The sequence below is a fragment of the Idiotropiscis lumnitzeri genome, chromosome 8 (genome assembly GCF_059441095.1).
Source record: "Idiotropiscis lumnitzeri isolate Australia: NSW breed Sydney's pygmy pipehorse chromosome 8, RoL_Ilum_1.0, whole genome shotgun sequence".
In the NCBI taxonomy this organism is placed as follows: domain Eukaryota; kingdom Metazoa; phylum Chordata; class Actinopteri; order Syngnathiformes; family Syngnathidae; genus Idiotropiscis; species Idiotropiscis lumnitzeri.
In genome coordinates, this window is record NC_142398.1 from 11,740,334 (window position 1) to 11,761,991 (window position 21,658).

The 21,658-nt window shown below is 39.3% G+C and overlaps 1 protein-coding gene across 1 annotated transcript; it reads left to right on the forward strand.

Moving 5' to 3' along the window:
* On the forward strand, positions 1-2,785 carry helt (helt bHLH transcription factor). The gene is made up of 4 exons (XM_088303493.1): positions 1-197; positions 604-708; positions 791-887; positions 2,142-2,785. The coding sequence occupies exons 1-4, from the start codon at positions 171-173 to the stop codon at positions 2,648-2,650; spliced, it is 738 nt and encodes a 245-aa protein (XP_088159619.1). The 5' UTR covers positions 1-170; the 3' UTR covers positions 2,651-2,785.
* The last annotated feature ends 18,873 nt before the right edge of the window (positions 2,786-21,658 follow it).

Genomic DNA, 21,658 nt, shown 5'->3' on the forward strand with positions numbered 1-21,658 from the left:
GCGTGGAATAATTTACATTTTAGCGTGAATCCCCCCTGGATGAGCCCCTTTATAAGGGGTTGCCTTGTTTTCCACTGCTTATATTTCGTTCTTCTTTCCACGGCATCGCGTTATAGTCTACAAGCTGCACACCTTGGAAGACTTAAAACAAAAATAATATTTTCTCCCCTATGGCATCCAAAATGAAGGAACGGAAGGTAAGCACGCGCATGTCACGCTTCTCCTTTTTAATGTCAAGTTGTAATATTTGGGTTTCTTGAACTTTGTTTCCCACGTTTTTTATGGTTTATGAAGTTTTTCGAGTGCGCAACTGCATCGCGTCCATAGGACAGCGCGCCCACGTTTACATATTACGTCACCATATTTAGCTACAGTCCCTTGAAATGTGCTAAACAAACTTGACTAAATTTCCAACTATAGTCTACAAACGTTTTAATGACGTCACGGAGGCAAAAATGCTGCCGGAAGCTGTGCGTAACGCAGCATGACGCGCATATCGGTGCTTTTTCATCCCATCCTCAAGTGGATTCGGTTCTCTGTTTTTAGAAAAATAAGAACAGCTTTCGCTAAAATGTGTTATTTCACTCATTTCCCTGTTTGCAGAGAACGCCCATTTCCCACAAAGTGATTGAGAAACGAAGACGAGATCGTATCAATCGTTGCCTAAATGAACTGGGGAAAACTGTACCGATGGCGCTGGCCAAACAGGTATTGATGCCTTTTCAATTTCATCACATCATGTTGTAAATTGATATATGCATGTTATAATGTAATTTCCTTCCCCGTAAAGAACTCTGGGAAGCTGGAGAAAGCTGAAATATTGGAAATGACAGTTCAGTACTTGAGAGCTCTCCACTCTGCAGATTTCCCAAGAGGGAGAGAAAAGGGTGAGTAAGAAACTCGATGTTCGTTTTGGATTCAAAATGACAAATAGTGCAGCGATAACATACACGTTACTTGTCGTGACGACACAACACAATCAATACAAATAAATTATTATCTATTAATAATAGTAATTTTTAAATTTGTTTCAATATGTGCGGATGTACCAACTGAACTGACCGGGTTTGACAGCTCCAGTAGAATGTGAAAAATTAAGAATTACCAACAAAATGCAATAAAATGTTCTGTTCTTTCCAATGCGCTTGTGTGTCTACACACAAAAAAATATTCCAAGCTCACTTTTACACATAAATATGACCCAAAAAATAACAACACAGCATAAAAAGTGCAGACAAGACAGTATGATGTAATAAAAATGACAAATTAACGCCTTCACCCTACCACCTCCCTTTTTTAAATGAGTACTTTAATGAGGTTCACCACTTGTAACCACACTGAAAAAAATGATGTGTTGAATTTAGTCAATTTCCTTTCATTACGTAGTTGCACCAAATAAAAGCATCTGGATCCAAATCCATTTTTAAAGTGGAGTATTAGTCTACTCATAAAATGAATCTGGATCCATCCATCCATTATCTGAACTGCTTGTCCTCACTCCTCACAAGGGTCCAGATGATCAGATTTCTTGCAAACTAAAATGGACTCGATTCAATGCAGCATTTTTTTCAGTGCACCAAAATATGCCAAACACATTCTGAAAGATGTTTGCAATGCAAACAGTCATACATTTATGAAAGCATGGAAAGAAAAGTAAAAAAAAAAACATGTTAGAGGGGTTTGCGGTCATTTTTGAAAATTTGTGTTAAATTACTCCACAGCCACTTTCATGCGTCAAAATATAAAATATCCAACTTGATATGCAGAATGAGTTCATCAACTAGAACTTCCACTTCGACTACCACGGATGAATGCAAATATATAACACTTGATTAACGTTATACGTGAAATACAAAGCACACATGTAAAAGCCTGACGATAAGGATTCAATAAAAACGCAAATTTCTTCCCTTCTTTTGATGGACGACCACATATTGCACTCATAAGCAACTTTTACTTGCCGAAATATAACTAAGTAAGCAGAATGCTGTGTACAGGACAAAAAATGAAAAAAATGTCAATAAGGTGAATTAAAAAAGTGGCAATGAGAAGTTCGTGTGTGAAACGTTCGTTTTTTCACACATCCGAACCTTAGACATGATAGTTTTAATAATAAAGTTGTTGCGTGTGTGTCATTGCAGGCGAGTTGCTGACTGAGTTCGCCAACTACTTCCACTACGGCTACCACGAGTGCATGAAGAACCTGGTCCACTATCTGACCACGGAGGACCGAGCCGAGACCAAAGACATCAAGTACGCGCGCATCCTCGCCTTCCTGCAGTCCAAATCGCGTGCGGTCACTGAGCCCGTGTTCGGTTCCACCGGCCCCGAGGTGTCGGACTACCTAGGCCACCAGCTGCACTCGTCCCCGGAGCACCAGAGCCTGCACAGTCCCTCGGAGGCGACCCTGTACCAGCATCAGCAACACCAACAGCAGCAGAGTCCGCCGGGCCACTTGGCCTGGCACGGCTCGACCCGCGGACCGGCCATCTCGTACCCACCTGCCGTGGCGTTGAGTGCGGCGCATGCGCAGCAGCACGGTGGATACTTGTCACCAGTGCAGGGACTCGAACATCATCACTACTTCAACTTACTAGGCCATGCGCACCACAACACGTTTGCATTGCACAGTGCGCAACATGCCATGTAACACACACACACACACACACACACACCCCCGCACACACACACCCCCATACACACTTGTTGCCTTGTTGTAGTTTTTATTTATATCAATGCGTAAGAAGGAGATGGAACTTGTAAACTGTACATGATGTGAATAAATCTTGGGTGGAAAAGTTATTGTTACGTTGGAATTTTTTTACACATTCTGATTAGATGCTGGAGAGATTGCTGCATTTTCATGATGACGAGTGATTCTGACGAGGACACCAAAGGCCCTTTGAAGTGATATTGTCATGCAGGCATAGCATTTCGGAAATATTGCACCCTTAAAACTGCTGGATTACAGCCCAATATGGGGTAAAAATACACCCTTAATTGTTAAGTCAAAAACAACCCAAATTTAGGTAAAAAATTGGACCAACCTGCTAAGTTTCAGGCTCAATTTGATTTAACTTTCTGGGTTGTTTTGTACATTTCTTTGTATTAGGTTCGGTCAAATTGACCCAAGTAAGTGCCTTGAGACAATTTTTGACCCAGCAGTTTTATATGCATAACCCAGTATACCAAATAACTCTACATAGGTTAAAAACAATATGCATAAAAAATAACCCAACATCGGATAAAAATAAAACATATTGGCCTGTTCTAAAAAAAATAAATTAAATTAAATAACAATAGGGGTTATTTTTTACCCGTATTGGGTTATTTTTGACCCAGCAGTTTTATATGCGTAACCCAGTATACCAAATAACTCTACATAGGTTAAAAACAATATGCTTTAAAAATAACCCAATATGGGATAAAAATAAGCCATCTTGGCCTATTCTAGAAAAATAAATTAAATTACATAACCCCTATTGGGTTATTTTTAACCCAGTAGTTTTATCAGTGTAGAAACAGCTCATGGTGTCATGCAGTGCAGTTGAACGCCACAACAAAAACGTCAATAAAACACAACAATAAAATACAAAGACTGTTTGATTTCCATGCCAGTGTCACTTAAAAGTGACCATTAGTACGTTTGCAAAGGAAGTGTACATTAAAGTCGATGATTCTTGTCTTTGTGAGAAATGTTATTTCATGCAAAATGTCCTGTCCACCTCCCAGCGATGGTTATGATAGAAATGCACAAAAAAAGTGTCACATGAGTAATGTGCGCTCAGAGTTTCAATGAAGTGACGTGTCTCCAAATTAGTTGGTACGGAAGCGACCCAAGAAGGAGAAATGACACATTTCTTCTCAGCTCTTTTAACAAAGTTGTATGTGTGCCATCGCGATGTTAAAAAGGAGAGCTTAAACAGCTAAAGGAGCGCCGCCTCATTGTGAATGATGACTGAAAGGCGAACAATCATGCTTCATCCTTGAGCGACTGCGAAGAAACGTCATCCACACCATGAAATCAAAGTTTCGCTCTTGAGGAAACGACAAGAAAAAACTTTTAATAGATGCAACATTCCTCATCACCCCATGTGGCATCTCAAGACACATTCAATATTAATAAAAGACGTAAAAAGAGGTTATTGTGTACACATGCTGATGTGTGTACACAAGAATGATTTCAGGGTGGCTGGCTGAGTGATGGCTGCATATGAATAAACCGGCATCATTCGCCTGGATGCTTGAATAAAACACGTTAAGCGGCATTAAGCAGACCCCCCTTCGCCCCAAAAGAAGACAGTGGCCATGCATGCGGATGAATGGTGACCGCAAACACAAAGTGAAGCGGGGGACTCGGCATGTTCATCCACACGAAAAAGCCTCGCACACATCACATGAATAATAATAAAGTGAGCACGGATAAAAAAGGAATTGCATTTATTGTCATGTAAACAGAGGCGCTGTCGGACGGCCGCACCGTGTTTGTCTTTGGTGTTAATAGCACAAACGCTTGAAATCGGACTACTTGGATTTTATTTGTGGTGCTTTGATTAACAAATTCATTTGTGTGTAGTGAGTTCACATCAATATTGCCTCAATTGTGTGGAAAATAGTTGACAAAAAAAAAATAAGAATGGTCACACTCACTTGTAAATCTATCCTCAAATAAAATAAAAGTGCTGTGCATGCTGGAGCCGAACAATTTTGAAAAATAGTCAAATTGTCATTTTTTTTTTGTCCTTCTTAATATTGGGATTGCGAATTTATATATTTTACATTTTTTTCCTATTTATTTTACAACAAACACAAGCAATAAAATAATCTGTATTGCTATAAATCATATCAGAGGAATTGTGCATAAATGTTTTGGGTTCATAGGTTCGACATGAATGCTAAAATAAAGATGAATGAACCGTGAATGAATAGGAAAGGAAATTTTAGTCATCAACTTCAATCAAAGTTAACTTACTAAACTCTCTGACTCTGATAACGTCACAAAATGATGTAGCGACCCATCCAAAAGTATTGAAAGAACAAGTCCAATTTTTTGTTTTTGTTGTATACGGAAGACGTTTGGGTTTCAGATCCAAAGAGATCAAAGTTTTTGAATTCCGGCTTTTATTTCATGGTATTTACTACCCATCTGTTCAACAACTTGGGACAGAACAGGTTCAAAGTCAAGACACTTTCAAAGTGTGCAAAAGTATTGAAACGTCGGACTGATGGGGGGTTTCGAGTTGCTCAGAAGTTTCATTTTAAATTTCTTGTGGGAGATTGTGATTAGATCGTGCTTGTTTTGGGCTTTGGGTTTCACCTGTGAAAACTGCATTTGCTGTTAAGCAAACATGAAGATCAGAGAGTTGTCTAAGGGAGAGAAGTAAAACATTTTGAAGCTGTGAGAAGAGAGCAAAATTGAGACGATCTAAGAAATTACTGGTGGACTAAGCAACAGACATCGAATGGGCCGGCCAAGGGTAGACTGGCTTTGACTGTTCAAGTCAATCGCTGGACCTGAACCCAATAGAGCATGCATTTCCCCCGCTGAAGAGGACATTGAAGGTAGAAACTCCTGAAAACAAAAACTGAAAGAGGCTGCAGTGAAGACTTGGAAAAGAACAAATGAAGAATGCAACAGCCTGATGAAGTCAATCAAGCTTGATGCTGTTCTCGCAAGTCGGATTTATGCCACCAATTATTCAATGTTGTTCACGTTAAGTTCTTTTCATAATGTCTAGTCCAAGACCTTTGCTCAATTGAAAAATAGGTGGCTTCAAACAAAAGGTGTTTAGGTCATTTTCACATAAAGAACATAAAATACAACCTGGAATTCTCATCTTATATCTCATATTCATCTTTTGATTTGAAACCCAAACGTCTTCAGTCTTCAAAAACCAAAGGAATTGACCTCAGCGTTGTTTTGAAAACTTCCACTTTTCTGAACTCCCGCTCTAGAACTGCTCACTTTTTTACGTATTTTCATTCGCAACGTCCTCCAAATCACTCTTGCAGCCATCAAACTATCTCGTGTACCACTTCATGTTGCCTCAGTGAACATTCCCGCATCATTGGGAGTACAATGATGGTTTTGTTTCGACGTTCGCAAGCTGTGAGAAGTCCAACAGTTAATCGGAGTGCAGCATCGCCATCGCCTAGGCCGCCTTTACGCACCTCACAATTCGATCTGAGGCTTAACACGGGGGAGCAAAAAAAAAAAGGGCGGGGGGGATTGGGTAGAGGATCGAGATCATTCCCACACTAGATAGCCCTATCTATCACACCTCCCCCGCCCAACACCCCCCTGATGCTACCTCCCCCTTCTCCTCCTCGTGGGCTAATAATACCAAAACTTGGCAGGCACATGAGCAACAGTTTTCCCATCCGAAGAGAACCCTCGCTTGGCACCAGACTCAAATGTATGAGTAGTGAAGACGTGAATCAATGAATGAATGAGGCCCTGTTCTGTTGGCAACAACAACAACCCGCTAGTCACCTCACTGTATGCTGACAACACATTTGTTTTGCTTCATCTCAACCAAGCAGAACGCTGAAATGATTTATTAAAACATACATAATATGCCGGGGAGGAGTGGGGGGGGCGCACTGGGTGATAGCATTCGTCACCTATTTTTTACTTGGCAAGCGCTCGGCAATCCCACCGCCATGCCATCAGATTATGCAAATCCATCCGAGTTGCCCCCGATTCAACACTACCTCTATTTAGGAGCAACGTATCGGAGGCAGAAGTGAAAGGGGCCATACAAGTGGCGGTGTCTTACAGGAGGGGGGTCAAAGGCATCTTCTCGTATCAATGAAAACATGCTGAATACTGTACGAAATGTCCCACTGTGGACGCTCGTCTCTGTCACGCCCTCGCATTTATTGCTCTTTCTTGTTTGTATAGGAACAAGGAGCTGTGGTTTTAAGCAGCCTTTGCCAAATGTTTTAAGCCGCGCACCCCCTGCGACATCCCCGCAGAGCTGGCACACCCCCCCACGTTCCTTCAAGAAAAGTCAAAACAAAGTGTTTTGTTTCATTGTTAAATGTTTGAAAAAAAATCTACTTAGTCTATTTAGTTTTGAAACTTTAGACAACCAGTGCTTTGAAAAAAAAAACACTTTGACTGTTATTATTATTTTTTTTAAATAATAATATATATATATTTATTTATATGTTTTTCAGTTTCTTTGTTTTTGGATGTTCTTTTTTAAATCGTCTTTTTTATCAGTTGTTTTTTCTAATTAAATGTTTTTTGTTTTTAAATGCATCTTTCTCAATTTAAAAAGTGTCTTTTGCCTTTTAAAACAATTTATTTATTTTTAAAGTTCCGTTATTTATGAAAAACGTCTTGTTATATTTATATATAGATTTATTCCCTAATTTTTATATTAAATCATTTTGACATTCATATTTATAATTAACCCATTTGTATAATATGTTGGGGTCGTTTTTAAATTTTATTAGACTTAAAAATAACTTCATTTTATAATTTTTTAAATGTATTTATTTCAGAATTTTCATGCGGTTGTGAAAAGCACTATATAAATATGTATTGTATTGTATTGTATATTTAGTCATTTTGACATTCATATTTCTTATCTATTTTTTTAAACCATTTTTGGGTCCTTTCTTAAATTCAATTTATTTAAAAAATAATGTAGTATTTTATGTGTTTTTTAAATTATTGTAATTTTTTTAAACTTAATTTGCAAATCTCTTAAAATTCTCTTTTTTCTCATTGTGTTATTATTATTATGTTTTTTTTTCTGCTCATTAAAGACACACACGCACATGGACACACACACTCACCTACACACGAAGGTCAATTACAACTGTTAAAGATTGATGCAATAAAAATAAGCAGTGAATTTCCATATGTATGTTCATTCTGAAAATTTTGCAATATTAGTCTTCTTTGTATTATAATATAATAATATGTTACGCGTAAACGTACGTATTTAACCACACACCATATAACTTCTGTTCGACGAAAGTCTGCTAGAATAATGCAGTAACACACAAAGCAAAATGCCATAGATGGGCTAAAGAAACTAGCAAATAATGCCCAAACACATGTAGAAAGACAATATAACTATGCTCACAGTTATATTCTTATCCTTTGTAAAAATAAAAAAATAAATACATTAATTACTTACTAAATAAAAAGACTGCTTAGCACGTCCGCCTCACAGTTCAGAAGTGCAGATTTCGATTCTGGCTCTGGCCTCCCTTGTGTGATTGCACATTTTCTCTGTGCCAGCATGGGTGTATTAGAAGGCATGTATTTTTCTAATAATGAAGCACAGTTTGTTTTTTATATTCCATTTAGTTATTTTATTTATTATTTTGTGATTATTTGCTTATTATGGAAGGGTTAGAAATTCCTGTTTATATCGACTCCCTTTAAAAAAAACACACACACACACCACGCTTCAATGGCGAGAAGAGCATATGAAGTGTGACAACGTCAATCAGGAGAATTCGACTTTCAAGTCTTTGCCGCACTGAATGGCCGTGTGTAGTATTTGTGTGTGTGATGTGCGTGATGCGGTCACGCACCTGACATACTCAACGCAACGGCCGAGTGGGCCAAAGGGAAAATAAAACCCCGGGGTCCTAATGTGCTCCCCGTGCGCTTGGCTGGACTCGCGAGGGGCCAAAAGTGCCACGGCCGCTTCTTTTGTGTTGCCAGTTGACGGCTGCTCTGTCGTATTTGTCCGCGTCCAGGGGGCGCCCCCGGGGACTTGGCGGGTCGCCCCCTGAGGTCACCCTGTGAGTTACCAGTCCGGAGGGGAGACAAGTAAGATTGGCAGTCAAGTGACTGAATGAACCCCAGTGAAAGATGTAGCTTATAAATGTTTCTGTGTGACTGCTGCTAGTGTTGCGCTTTTATTGAGGGGAGGGGGAGGATTCCGCTTCATCAATGGACGGAAGCAAAAAAAAAAAAAAAAAAGACTCTCACTGAGCAGCTACAAACATTTACACCAAGTATATGTAACGATAAAGATAAGGGATAGTACTTTTTGCCGGTGGTGGCTGAGGTGGATGGTGGGGGAAGCGGTCAAAAGCCCCCCTCGCTGACCTCACTTGCGGCCTCCTCAGCGGGGAGCTTGTGTCGGACATGACAACATGTTGCGACACAACACATGCGGGGTGACCCTGAGAAAGTCACACGCATCACTTGGGCAATCAAGAGGGTAGGGCAGGGATGCCAAACCCATTTTGCTCACGGGCCACATCAGAGTTATGGTTTTCACTCAGAGGGCTGTCATGACTGTAAAAAAAGGATCTCACAAAAGGGAGTATCAATATTTTAGTTTAGCTTTTCAAGGGACAAACTGAAGAAATGACACTTTGCTAGAATCTAAAGTGAAAGCCTACAGCTTGTGGAACATTGTACATCAACTGCAGCCCTTCAAACTATTCCATCAATGTCTAAACCGCTGAGCAACTGTAACCAAGTTATAGTACCCCAGGCTAGAGAGGCGCTACACAACAAAAGGGAGGACACCCCAAAGTGAAAATGTCCAAATTGGGCTCAATTAGACATTTTCTTTGCTAAAATAAAATTGTCAGTGTATATATTGTAAAACAGTTTTACATTTACACAGCCAATTGCGTTTAAACCAATGGCAACAAAGGTTATGACACTACGAAGTGAAAATGTCCAAACTGGGCCCAGTTGCCACACGTCAATGTAAAGTTGTGAGTCAACAGTCTCTTTAAGTGCATAAATTTACGCTCCTCTCAAAATAATGCGACACACGGACATGCCAGGATGGCCGAGTGGTCTAAGGCGCCGCGTTCAGGACCCAGTCCCCCCAGGAGACCTGGGTTCGAATCTTGAATTTCCCCATTGTGGGACTAATAAAGGGAATATTATTATTATTATTATTATTATGATGTCTAAACTTCTTACGGCAGTGAGTACACGCCTAAGTGAAAATATCTCAATTAGGTCCAATTAGACATGTGCATTTCGCAAGATTGAGCCCAATTAGACATTTTCTTTGCTGCAACATAAAGTAGTCATTGTACAACTTTTTTTTTTAAATAATTTCCTGTCAGCTCAAAATGACTCAACACATTCATTTCTAAACTGCTGGCAACAAAAGTGAGGCCACCCCTTAAGTGAAATGGTCCAAAGTGTCAACATTTTGTGTGGCCACCATTATTTTCCAGCACTGGGTCTGAGGCTCACCAGTCCTTCACAGGTTGCCACTGGAATCCCCTTCCACTCCTCCATGCTGACGTCATAAACGTGGAGGATGCTCGAGACTTTGTGCTCAATGGGGTTTAGGTCAGGCGACATAGCTGAGGAGCGTCTTTAGCAAGGAAGTGGTCGTCTATGAGTCGGTGGATTCAGTTTTGGGTTTTTTGTTTTATTTTTGCTTATGGTTGACTTCACATCTGAAGTGTAGTCATGACATTTTTATACAATTTTTTTTTTTTTTGGGGCGGGGGGATTATTTTTACTCATTTTATGTGTGAGAATATTTAGTAGCGAGGAGCCTCAAAAATCCTTCTCACAGGAGCTCAGCGTCTCCCACCTGCACTCAGCCAGCACATACACAAAAGGAGTGTTGTTGTTTTTGTTCCACTCGCATTGGTAGCTATTAGCAATACAAACAAGGACTTGTGGGGAGGCGTGCACATGCTGCGCTCTTTACTTGGCAATGCCTTCTTTTTACACTGCCAAACACGGTCGGATCCTTTCAAACAGTACAATGTACACATTACGGTAATATAACAATTAATATAACACAAAAATTCTGTATATTACAAAATGATTTTTTTTCTTGCCACATGATGTGGTATGCAGTGAAACATGAGCGGCATCTTTATATAAGGAAACATCATCTCATTCATGACATCATTTGAGCAAGCATCAACTTTTTCTTAGGCTTTTGCGGCTTTGTTGGTGGTTGAATGTCTAATTGTTCTGCTTCAATATTTTTACTATAAACAACAATTAACTTCTTTTTACGCTGGTTTACAGTTTGAATTAACACAAACGTGTGACCGGGGCAGCCCTAATTGCCAGTCAATCACCTTTTACAATTTCCCATCCAAGAACTTTTTTTTTACCCCATCCAAAAGAGACCAGATCCATCTGTTTGGTAAAAATAAAAAAAAATGGAACAGAGGTTGCTTTATTGGAGTGAAACAACGACATCATTCTCAACTTTTTCCAGTGATGTTGTAAATGACAGATTCCCCATCCAGTTGCAGCGGGGCTACCCGGCGTAGGATTATCGCTGCACAACAAGCCCCCCGCATGTGTGAAGAAGAAACCCACAGATAACTTTGTGAATGGCCGCTAACTCCTATTCTCTCACCATCTTCACATTGCACAGGCAAGTAAAAAAAAAAAGCACTAACAAGATGCACATTTTTACACTGAAAACTGTTATTGTTCGCCCTCCTAATCTGGCCCACCATCTGAGAAGAGAGCCGGGGATTCGTGGGAGGGGGCGAGGAGAGGGGTGGTGGGGGTGGCGCTCGGTTTAGGAGAATGAGGGATCAGTTGGGAAGTGTCGAATGGATGTTTCTCCTTCCTCTATGGGAGGAACTTTGTATTTGACGCTTGTTTATGCGTGTCTTTGAGCGCCTCGCATGGACATGGAGATGACGCCGCGTCGCCCGTGTGACGCCAGGGGGACCTCGGCGACGGGGCCTTGCGCTTTCCTACAGCTGCGGCTCAGCGGATTAGGCGTCGTCCGCAAGGCAACATTACACAAGTGGCCTTTGAACAAAAGTCATGGCTGCTATTAATGATATGGTAATCCCTAATGGAGCTACCTCCCAGTAGTGATTATACTGACATGGGAAGAATGTCCGAAAGTCTTGGATTGCAAGTCGCCAAACAACACTGCCGCTATTGTTAGCCGTCTTGCACCTACTACATCCACACACATATGTTGCCCCCTGCTTTTTGGACACCCATGCCTCCACCTTATGAATAAAAATGAAACCACCTCCAACCCCCAAAAATGGATACATAGTCAAGCGAATGAGAGAAAGGGTGGGATCGCAAGGAAGGAAAAACAAAGTGTCTTGCTCGGGATCAGCCGTGGATTTCTCCCTATATGGTTCCCACACACTGACACGCTGGGATGGAGCCCTCCTCTCGCTCGGTCTCTCCCCGTCCTTCCATAGCAGGACCACACAAACACTCAGTCATTCCAATCTTTAATCTGCACTCGCTGCTCGCCTTTTCACCAGTACAAGGCTGCACGAAGGAGGTGTGTGTGTGCGTGTGCGTGTGCGTGTGAGGGGTTGCCTAGGCGGGGTCACTGTTTGACTGATTAAATGTTCTCCTTTGGACCAACAGGTCCATTGAAGCCAGGTTAACTCAGTAACCCAGCTCGTCATTCACTGTTCTATTCTATATTAAAGAAAAATATACACTCAAAACTGCTGGGTCAATGAAATGAAATCGGAAGGGACAGAGCCAAAGTTGCGCTGTTTTTACGCAGTTTATTGGGTTGAGATTTTGATGCAAAAAGCAGTTAAAGTTAAAGCGGCCAAGAAATGGGTTACATGGATATCAGTATAGCTGCAGTTAAAAAAAATAGATTATACTCTTTAAAAATAGATGGGTCAAAATAATCCAAATTGGGTCATAAAGAGTCTGTTGGGTCAAATGAATGACCCACAAAACAACCCTAGTAAAAAAAAAACAAGAGCAAAGGGTTGTTTTGTAAAAATAAAATAAATAAATAAATAAATAAAAATCAATCGGGTCACATTTGTTTACATAAACCCCTAAATTTGGGAAACCAATATTTTTTTAGTACAAAACAACCCATTTTTTTGTACTATTATGGGTTATATCAATTAGCCTTTCAATTGACTTTTAATTTACTTTCAATTTACTTTTAATTTACTTTCAATTTACTTCAGCGTTTCAGCAAGCCCAAATCCAATCTTTAACCAAATCAGCTTGGTCAAACTAATGTACCAAAACCAAAAAACAATTTTCAAATCAACAATCAACACCAACACAAGTGAGGGGGAGGGAAAATGACCCAACGTTTTTTCAGTGCGTATTAAGGAATCGTTGATAGAGGTGCGCGTTTATATGCCGAGTGCCCAAGTAAATGGCACCTATTGCCAGAACTGCAACACTGATGCTAGTTTTATTAGCCCGCTCATGTTAATTAACTGTATGTATTAGCATTAAGCTAACAGACTTTGGTAAAATAAAGTTATATGGTATGGTTAAATACACAATGTTTAGTTTTACAGTAAACTTACATGAGGTGTGGCAACAAACAGCTTAAAAAACACTTTAAAAAAAACACTTTTTTTAAAAATATATATTGTTCACTCGTTGGGTAACTGCTGCTAAACAAGCGGTTACGAAAATGGATAGATGGATGTTTCCTAACCCTCCCACTGGGTAGCTATGGATTTTGAGCAGATTGGGCTACTCTTGCCCAAATTTGGGTTCATTTTTTTTGACCCAGTATACAGGATTGAAAATTCGAGTCTGCCGAAGCTGGCCGCAGCTACTGAAGTTGAAGGAAATGTAATGTCGCGTTTTTAATAATCTTGATAGCAGCTTGCCGCTACAAATCGTAGCGGGAGCCTCAGCTGGGGCATGCAGTGGGAAAACTGATCTAAACATATCATGCGAATGGTTTGTTGTAGTGACACGTAAAGGAAAACGTTTCTTCTTTTTCTTCTTCTTGCACCAAAGCTTTACGGATAACCTGGTAACCAATTTCTCTTCATTCATCAGCATGAGTACTTTTACCCCTTGTTGGATCCAAATCCACTGGGTCAAATCCTCAATCCAATGTGCAGATGCAGCATAACCAAGCCGGTAATGGCTCGGTTTGTTTTGGACCCAGTGCTGGGTTAGTGTTTCACCCAATTTGGGTCACATAGATCTACCAGTTTTAAGAGTGTGTTATATAGCCTTTATCATCATTATCGCCATCATTTTTGCAGTTCTTCCTCGTATTAAGAATAGTGCACTCCCGCTTATGCTACCAAATATTATACAATACAATACAATTTTATTTTTATAACGCATTTCACAACTGCTGGAGCTGTAACGCAGCGCTGTCCATATGATGTAATATAATGTGATAAACACAAGCTTCCACGTAAATTACGAGCGTGATTGATGATGAGGTCGTGTTGTGTTTAAGCAAGTCCCCTTAATGGCAAACATGCTGCCAAACCACATTGAAGCGTCACTTTCTAACAATTAGACCGTGTGTGGCTTGTATTGCGTATTGTAGCGCGGCTTGACTGATATGTCAAAGTTGAGGATGGGGCGGAAAAAGCGGAGAAAGGAAATACCACACAGGCGCTGACACAGGGATCAATCCCATTGGCGTGATTTGAGCATTTGGAAGTTTTGAATAAAAATGAGCGCGCTAGACGGTGGAGCGGTTTGATTAGGGCCATGCAAAAGCCTCCGGGCCTCCTTTCTCTGCTCCTTCAGCAGCTCAAGAAAAGTCTTCTTTTTCTCCCTTTTCACACGTCCCTTCCTCGCTTGCCCACTGTTGGTATTACAAAATCCCCTTTCACTAGCACCCTTGTCACCTGTCAGCTAAGCCAGGCCCGTTTGCAAGGTCTTTATCCTCCGTACACACACACTCACATTCACAGATACATAGACACAAATCCCAAAGGCACACACGCCCACCCACTCGCCCCCTTGCTCGCACACTGAAACCGCATGTCTGAGAGCTGTTACTCTTGCAGTTTAAAATTCATTACCCCTCTTCACGTTAACCAACGTCCACACTGGCACAGGATGAGGGGAGTGGGGGGGACGGGGGTTCGGTAGTCGTAGGGAATGTGGTGTAGCCAGCGTGTGTTGACCTCATTTGTGTGCAGAGCTGCTCTTAATGCATGGTGGCCATATTGCAATTAATAAATGGGTAAGATAGTATGTATTAAAAGCGTAATGATTCACCAAGGATGTATAGAGTTTAAGTGTTAATCGTTATTAATCAAAGTGGCATATGTGAGGTAATTGTTTACTTGTCGTGGTATAATGAGATCTGTTTTCATATTTATATTTTTATATAATCCTAATATTTTTTAAATATTAGAATTAAAAATGTAAAAAAAAAAGAATAGAATTACTACTACATACTAATTTGAAGTTATTTCATTTGAGTGATTGACTTAACATAAAAGAAGCAAGTGAGTAAAAAAAAAATATTTATGGACCTAAGATGGTTTACTAAAGTAACTTTTTTGCTATCTGTTACAATTTTTGTTAATTCTGCAATATGTTAATAAATTAAAAATATATTTTATTTATTTTAGTTAAAATAATAACAACCATTAAATGTTAACAAATAGAAATATCACATTTTCATTGTTGATAACAATAATGTAATAAAAATAAAAATAATAAAAATAATAATACTCCCGATATATTTTTAAATATTTTTATTCTCTGGAATGTAATTTAACTATAGACTTGTTTGTCAAAAAAAAATCCTCTTTTTCTTAATCCATCCCTAAAAAGAACCCCCCCCCCAAATAGTAGTACTTTACTGAAAAGGTACAGTACGAAAGTACACTGTTATTAAATGTTATAACACAGTTATGTTAGAAGACAGGAATCTAGTCGTATACAGGCACATTCCACTGACATCCGTCATGCTTTTATCGTCATCTGGAATTGATGCGGTGAATTATAAACAGTTCTAAATAGCTATGGTTCTGGCTAGAATGACCCATTTAAAAAAAAAAACATTCTTGGCATTATTCGCTTGTATATTAGAAAAGCTGTCCGAATGAGGACGACATGGCAAAGACCGTACGAGGCTGCTGGATCAGAGCGGAGGGCGGTCACTAGGCCGTGTTACTTAGTCCAAGCCCGTCGTACCCCCAGCAGCCAGCACTCATTAACCCGCCGACAGGAGTGCCGGACATAAACACACACACGGGGTCATGGGGTCAATCGGGCCTTCTCTCCGGCCATCAACACAAGATGGACGCTGGCTGATCCCTCAAAGGAGGAGTGATGCTTTTTCCAGGGGCACAAATTGATTTATCAGGCGTCTGCAACTAATGGACTTTTACGTTTTTCACGGCATATTTTAATAAACACATGGACATGTATGAAGACATTGCCTTTGTGCTCTGACATTTATTGTCCAGTGACACATTAGTCATGGCATGGAATAGCTATGCAACTTTGTAATCGTTAGATTAAGTGATACGACTAATTTGTGGCTGAAGCAGAAATAAATTGGATTTTTTTTTTTTTTTTTTAATTCAATTGACATATTCATTAAATATTCTAATTATATTTGAGTGTAATATTAAACAAAATGCAAAAACACTAATATTGTTAGAATGAAAGACATATTTTGAAAGAATATAGTATAAGATAATGCAATGAGATACGAGTGATATACCGTACCATAAAAAATTTTTCAAGGTACAAACTGCTATTCGGACTATTTTTTAAGCGCTTTAGTTTTGGCAGATAGCGAACAAATAAAAAAAGAGGCTTCAAGCTGTTGATTGCCACTCCCACTTAAAGTTTACACATTTCGTCCCATCGATGGAACGGTCCGTCCATCCATCCCAGAGAGACAAACATTTTGGGGACAGAGAATGAGAAATTAAGGCCAAAAGGGGACGATTATTTGATGAATAAGGACAAAGAGCTTACATAAAGAGTTTGGAACTATCACTTGGCTTCTTTTTGGAAGAATTGCTCACCTTTCTGCTGCTTGCTATGAAGTTTCATCTTGGACTCGGGTCACTTGGACGTCAAGATAAACCTGAAAATGAAAATATATTATTGTATGAAATGAAAGTTGCCATAACATCATGTCCAGTGTGTTCCTTTCGTGACATCGATAGTGTTTCCTTTTGAAACGTTGCCTTTACTTGAGTTCCTTTATTGAAACGCTTGTTGGTTGCCACTTGTAACGTTGAGGGAAAGAGAAAATAGTGCGCATTAACATAGCAGCACAAAAGACGCCAGTGCGGGTTATACCCTCAACAAGTGTGGCCCCATTACGAACTCCTTCCACATGAGATTACTTCACCTCGTCCAGAGGGTCCACCATGCATCTTGAGTGGTCCCGAGCACTTGGAGAGGGCTGCTCAAGAATGCCTCAAATTTCCCTCACACGCTCACACAGTAAGAAGGGCCCATCATCACTTTGAGGGGCCCACAAATATACGAGCACTTCACCGGATTACTCGCGGGAATTCTTCTACCCAAGTGTCCGAGGCGCTTGTGTGAAAAGAAAATAGACGTGGGCACGCAAGGTGAAGAGGACGGAAACGTCAGCAGGGAACAAGTGAGGTTTTGTTCAGGAGGGGGAGGGGGGAGCATCGTTCAAAGTCGTTAATTGTCGCTAATCTCGTGAAAATGGACACTTGCCACAAGACTTTCATCATAATTGACGCGTCTTGGATTTTTTTTTCTTTTTTCCTCCTGGAATAAATAAAGTGTAATGATTTCATTTGATTTTCTCATTTTGTTTCAAAAAACAAAATCCGTATTTCTGCTTTTCTTAATAGGTTGACTTACATTTTCAAAGAGATATTTTTTTATTCACTATACTGTATATGACTTTTGCAACATTTACAAAACCTGATTATTTATATGCTGAGTTACTTTTGAGTTCCGTACTTAGTAGTACTTACTAAAACATGTATTTGCATGAATGTTGACTTTGAGTTGAACTATTATTTTCATAACATGCCAGGTTCCATCTTTTAAAATGGAAGAATATTTTCTTAAATTTTTACTTTAATATCATTGAACGTTAATAAACTGTCAAAGCTCCCATAGCACTGTTTTGTTGTTGACAGTGTAAATCCAAACTGTGTATTTAAACATATATATTTTAAAACTCTCAGTTGTTTTATTGCATGGCATTCTATTGCACTAGTGTACCTAATAGAGTGTCCTTTGAGTGTATTTACAAGCTGCACTCGCGTATTTCTTAAATCTTACAGGGATTGATTCCACGTTTCTCTCCTGTTGGGCCTGATCTTGTTATCCCGAAGATGAACTGTGAGCAGCGTTGACTTTGTCTAATGTATCCAATTTGGTGGTGTTGATGTGCGTACGTCTGCTTACACAGTGTCACAGAGCTGCTGTGCAAAGAAGGAATTTGAATCCTGACAAACTACCAAATTGGAACACAAAAGAGAATGGGAGACCTTTTTCCCCTAGTTAATCGCTCCTTTTGGACAAGTTTGACTTTTCAAACATTGTGATTGCATCAGCTTGGCTTGATGGACAAGTGGTTCCTTTCAGATGACACACGGACTCGAGAACTGATCACATGACAACAATGTAATGGCAAAACTAAGTTCTAAAAAGAAAAGGCGTGTGTAAGGAGTGTTGAAGGTAAGTGAGGATGTTGATGTCCCGAGTCTATCAATCCCCATGTCCATCAACCCCCCCCCCCTCACTGACTGTGTCCTGATTGGTCATGGGGATTTTTGTGTGTGTGTGTGTGTGTGGGGGTGTGTGGGTGTGTGTGTGTGTGTGTGTAGGCACCTTAGCTGCTCTGCCCGTGGCACCGCCCTCATACGGTGGAGGTTTGAAACTTGTGTCAAAGGTACACAATCCTCGTCGGCGCACGGCTTCTTTGGAGTTAGATGGAAGGAGGCCAAGAGAAGAGAAATAATCAAATAATCTCCTTTGCCCTGAGCTCCAGCTCCAGTCAGCCTCCCCCCGCCTGCCCTATGGATTTAAGGCCACAGGCTCGTTTTCAAAGCGCCGTGGGACTGAGAATTGTGGAGTAATAAACAAGCCAAGAGTGTTCAAAATATGGGGTAAAAATTCTACATAGGAAGCAAATTGAAGCAGAAGATGCCATACAATGAGATTAGAATTGTTGGTTAAGGGAACGGTCTTCCTCCAGATGCGGAATTTCATCTTAACTAAAGAAAATCCAACAAAGGCGTCTTTTCTAGTATTGAATTTGGTTTTATTGCTATCTAAATTGCTAGCAAATCCATTGCTCATTAAGAATGCAAGGACCTGGTATGTAAAACATGTATTTGATGAGATCAAATTAAATAACTTGATATTTTAAAAAAAATGAGGTGAGATTGGACACATGAGAAAAGAAAATATATTTGTTTTGACCGAATGAGATGAAATTACAAAGTATGAAATGAGTGAACTCAAGATTGGAGAGGAAGCGATGCAATGAGACACATTCAGATGAAATGACAGTTTACAAATCAAAATGAGTTGAAATTAGATGAAAGACATTTAAATGTGATCGATGGAAATGAGATCAAATTCGATGACTTGAGGAAAAATAAATTTTCAACTCAATTAAAAATGTCCGTATATCAGTAAAAAAAAAAAAAAACAAATACAATTTTTGAACATTTAAAAAATGTGTAAATGGGCTCTATGCTGTTTGAAATCGCAACTAGTTATCCCACTGAATAAAAACACACACACACACACATGCACTCACGCACACACTTTGTCTTTTACATGTGTCATAGTTGTGACTGTAGTTGATGTGCTGCGCTTTCAGCGAATGTTGATGAGGGTCGTGGGGTGTTTTCTAACTGTCTGACACCTGCAGCTCTTCATACTCAAAATGCAAATCCCCTCCATGATCCCCACCCTCAAACTGACAGATCTTATCAAGCAACGACTTTTTTGTCCTCTACCCCAAATCTTCATCAACACGCACACACACGCACGCGACGTGTGACCATTGCGATATTACAATGTATATACAAACCAGAGAATACAATTTGCGTTGTATCTGCATGTGACTGCTGAATGAGCGATGCACAACAGAAATGCTGAAAAAAGAAGTGAAAGGTAGGAACTGTTGAGAGGAAAAATTGAGAAAACTGTTTAATAAAATAGGCTAAAATCATCAAAATAAGTGAAGATTTTACATCTTACCCTTTATTTATGAAGAACAGTATTTCTAGATGTAACTATGCCAATATATGGAAAATCGTAACATAAGAATTGAACGCAAATAATGTTCTAGTAATTTGGGAATTTATGTGCGTAAATGTGCAATTTTGGGAAAAGTGGGTATTGCTCCAAGATCTCCCGAATTAGAACATTTTGAAGTTTGAATGGTTTGAATCAGTTTAGAGCTGCAAGGATTGGGGTGAAAAAAATCTGCACTCATTTGGGTAATTTGTCACGGTAAATGCAAAAAAAAAAAAAATGTGATAGTAACCCAAGAATGCAAAGTAAATTAGGTGAACAATTTGGAGGTTTAATGGTTTGAATGGGGTGAAAAACAGGGAAATAGAAGGTATGCAATACTGTACGTATGTAAAATCTCTTGTACTAAAAAAAAAAATAAAATAAAATAACATTTTTTGAAAAAAGGTTGAATTTAGGGAATGTCAAAAATAGTTCTGTAGACATCCTTGAAGTTGGAATACTTTGAATTGGGGTAGAAATGTTAGAAGGATTCAATTACAAAAAATATTTACAAATAATATAGAAGTTGCCCAGGTAGCCTAAAAAAGATGTTTGAATGTGATGAGGACGTTTTTTTAACACGCTTGGGCAAACTATGGCATGAGTGAAGTATTTGCATCATCAAGAAGACGTTAATAGTCATGGCATTCATTTTGACATTACCCCGAACTTTAGTTAAGAACCTTTTTTTTAATCATTCAACAAATTAAAGAATTTTTGGATAGGTTTATTGTAACAAATAAAATACTAGTATTAATAATGAATCAATGTTTAGATCAATATTGTAATAAACTTTACATGCACGTATATTCATCCTTTTAATTAAATAATTTGTACAATAATTAGAAAAGAATCATAGACAACACAATACAAACATAAAGTAGGTATAAATAGTTTACACAGCACTGTTCAAATGACAGATGTGACCTGATTGAAATTAAAAAATATAAAAATATATATTTTCAAGGGGACATAATGCGATAATGTGGGTACACACGTGTATAATACATTTAAACTTGTTATATCGCACACCTGAATGAGATAAAATAAATTGCCGATAATGTCTTATGTACAACAAGTGGAGCGAGTTTAGGAATAAACCGCAGATAGAGAGGCAAGAAGCAGGTGCAAGAAAGCCTGCTGCCTAGCAGGCTGTGTGAAGAGCTCACGTGAGAGGGACGCTCAATCCCCAGCAAACCTTCTGTGTCTGCCAGCTGAGCTTCAACTCTGACCTCGTGGCGGGAGGGGGCTGGGATGGGGAGTTCCGGGGGGAAGGGGGGTCTCCAATCTGAGTGGGCCGAAAAAAGTGTTATTTCTATTAATGTGTCGCCCAGTAAAAACGGCTGTTTGTTTGACAGTTGCCACTTGGGTTTTCAGTGCCGCCAACTGGCTGATTTGGAAAATTCAAGGACTGGTAAACAGTACCACCTAGTGGCTATCTAATGAACAGCATCAAGGTCGATGCGTTTTTTTACACTGGTATAAAATCCGGTAATATTTAAAAAGTAAGATTTTTTTGTATTCATTTTGCATTTTTCCTCTATTAAAAATTGAGTATTTAATTAATTTGTTTCATTGGGCCATGGATTAATTGATATGACGACAGTGACAGAAAAACCTATAATTGAAATATATTTAATAACGTGACAAATTGTATTATTAATTGTTTGATCAATTGTGAAGAAATTAAGCAGAAATAATGTTATCAATTATGATTTTTTT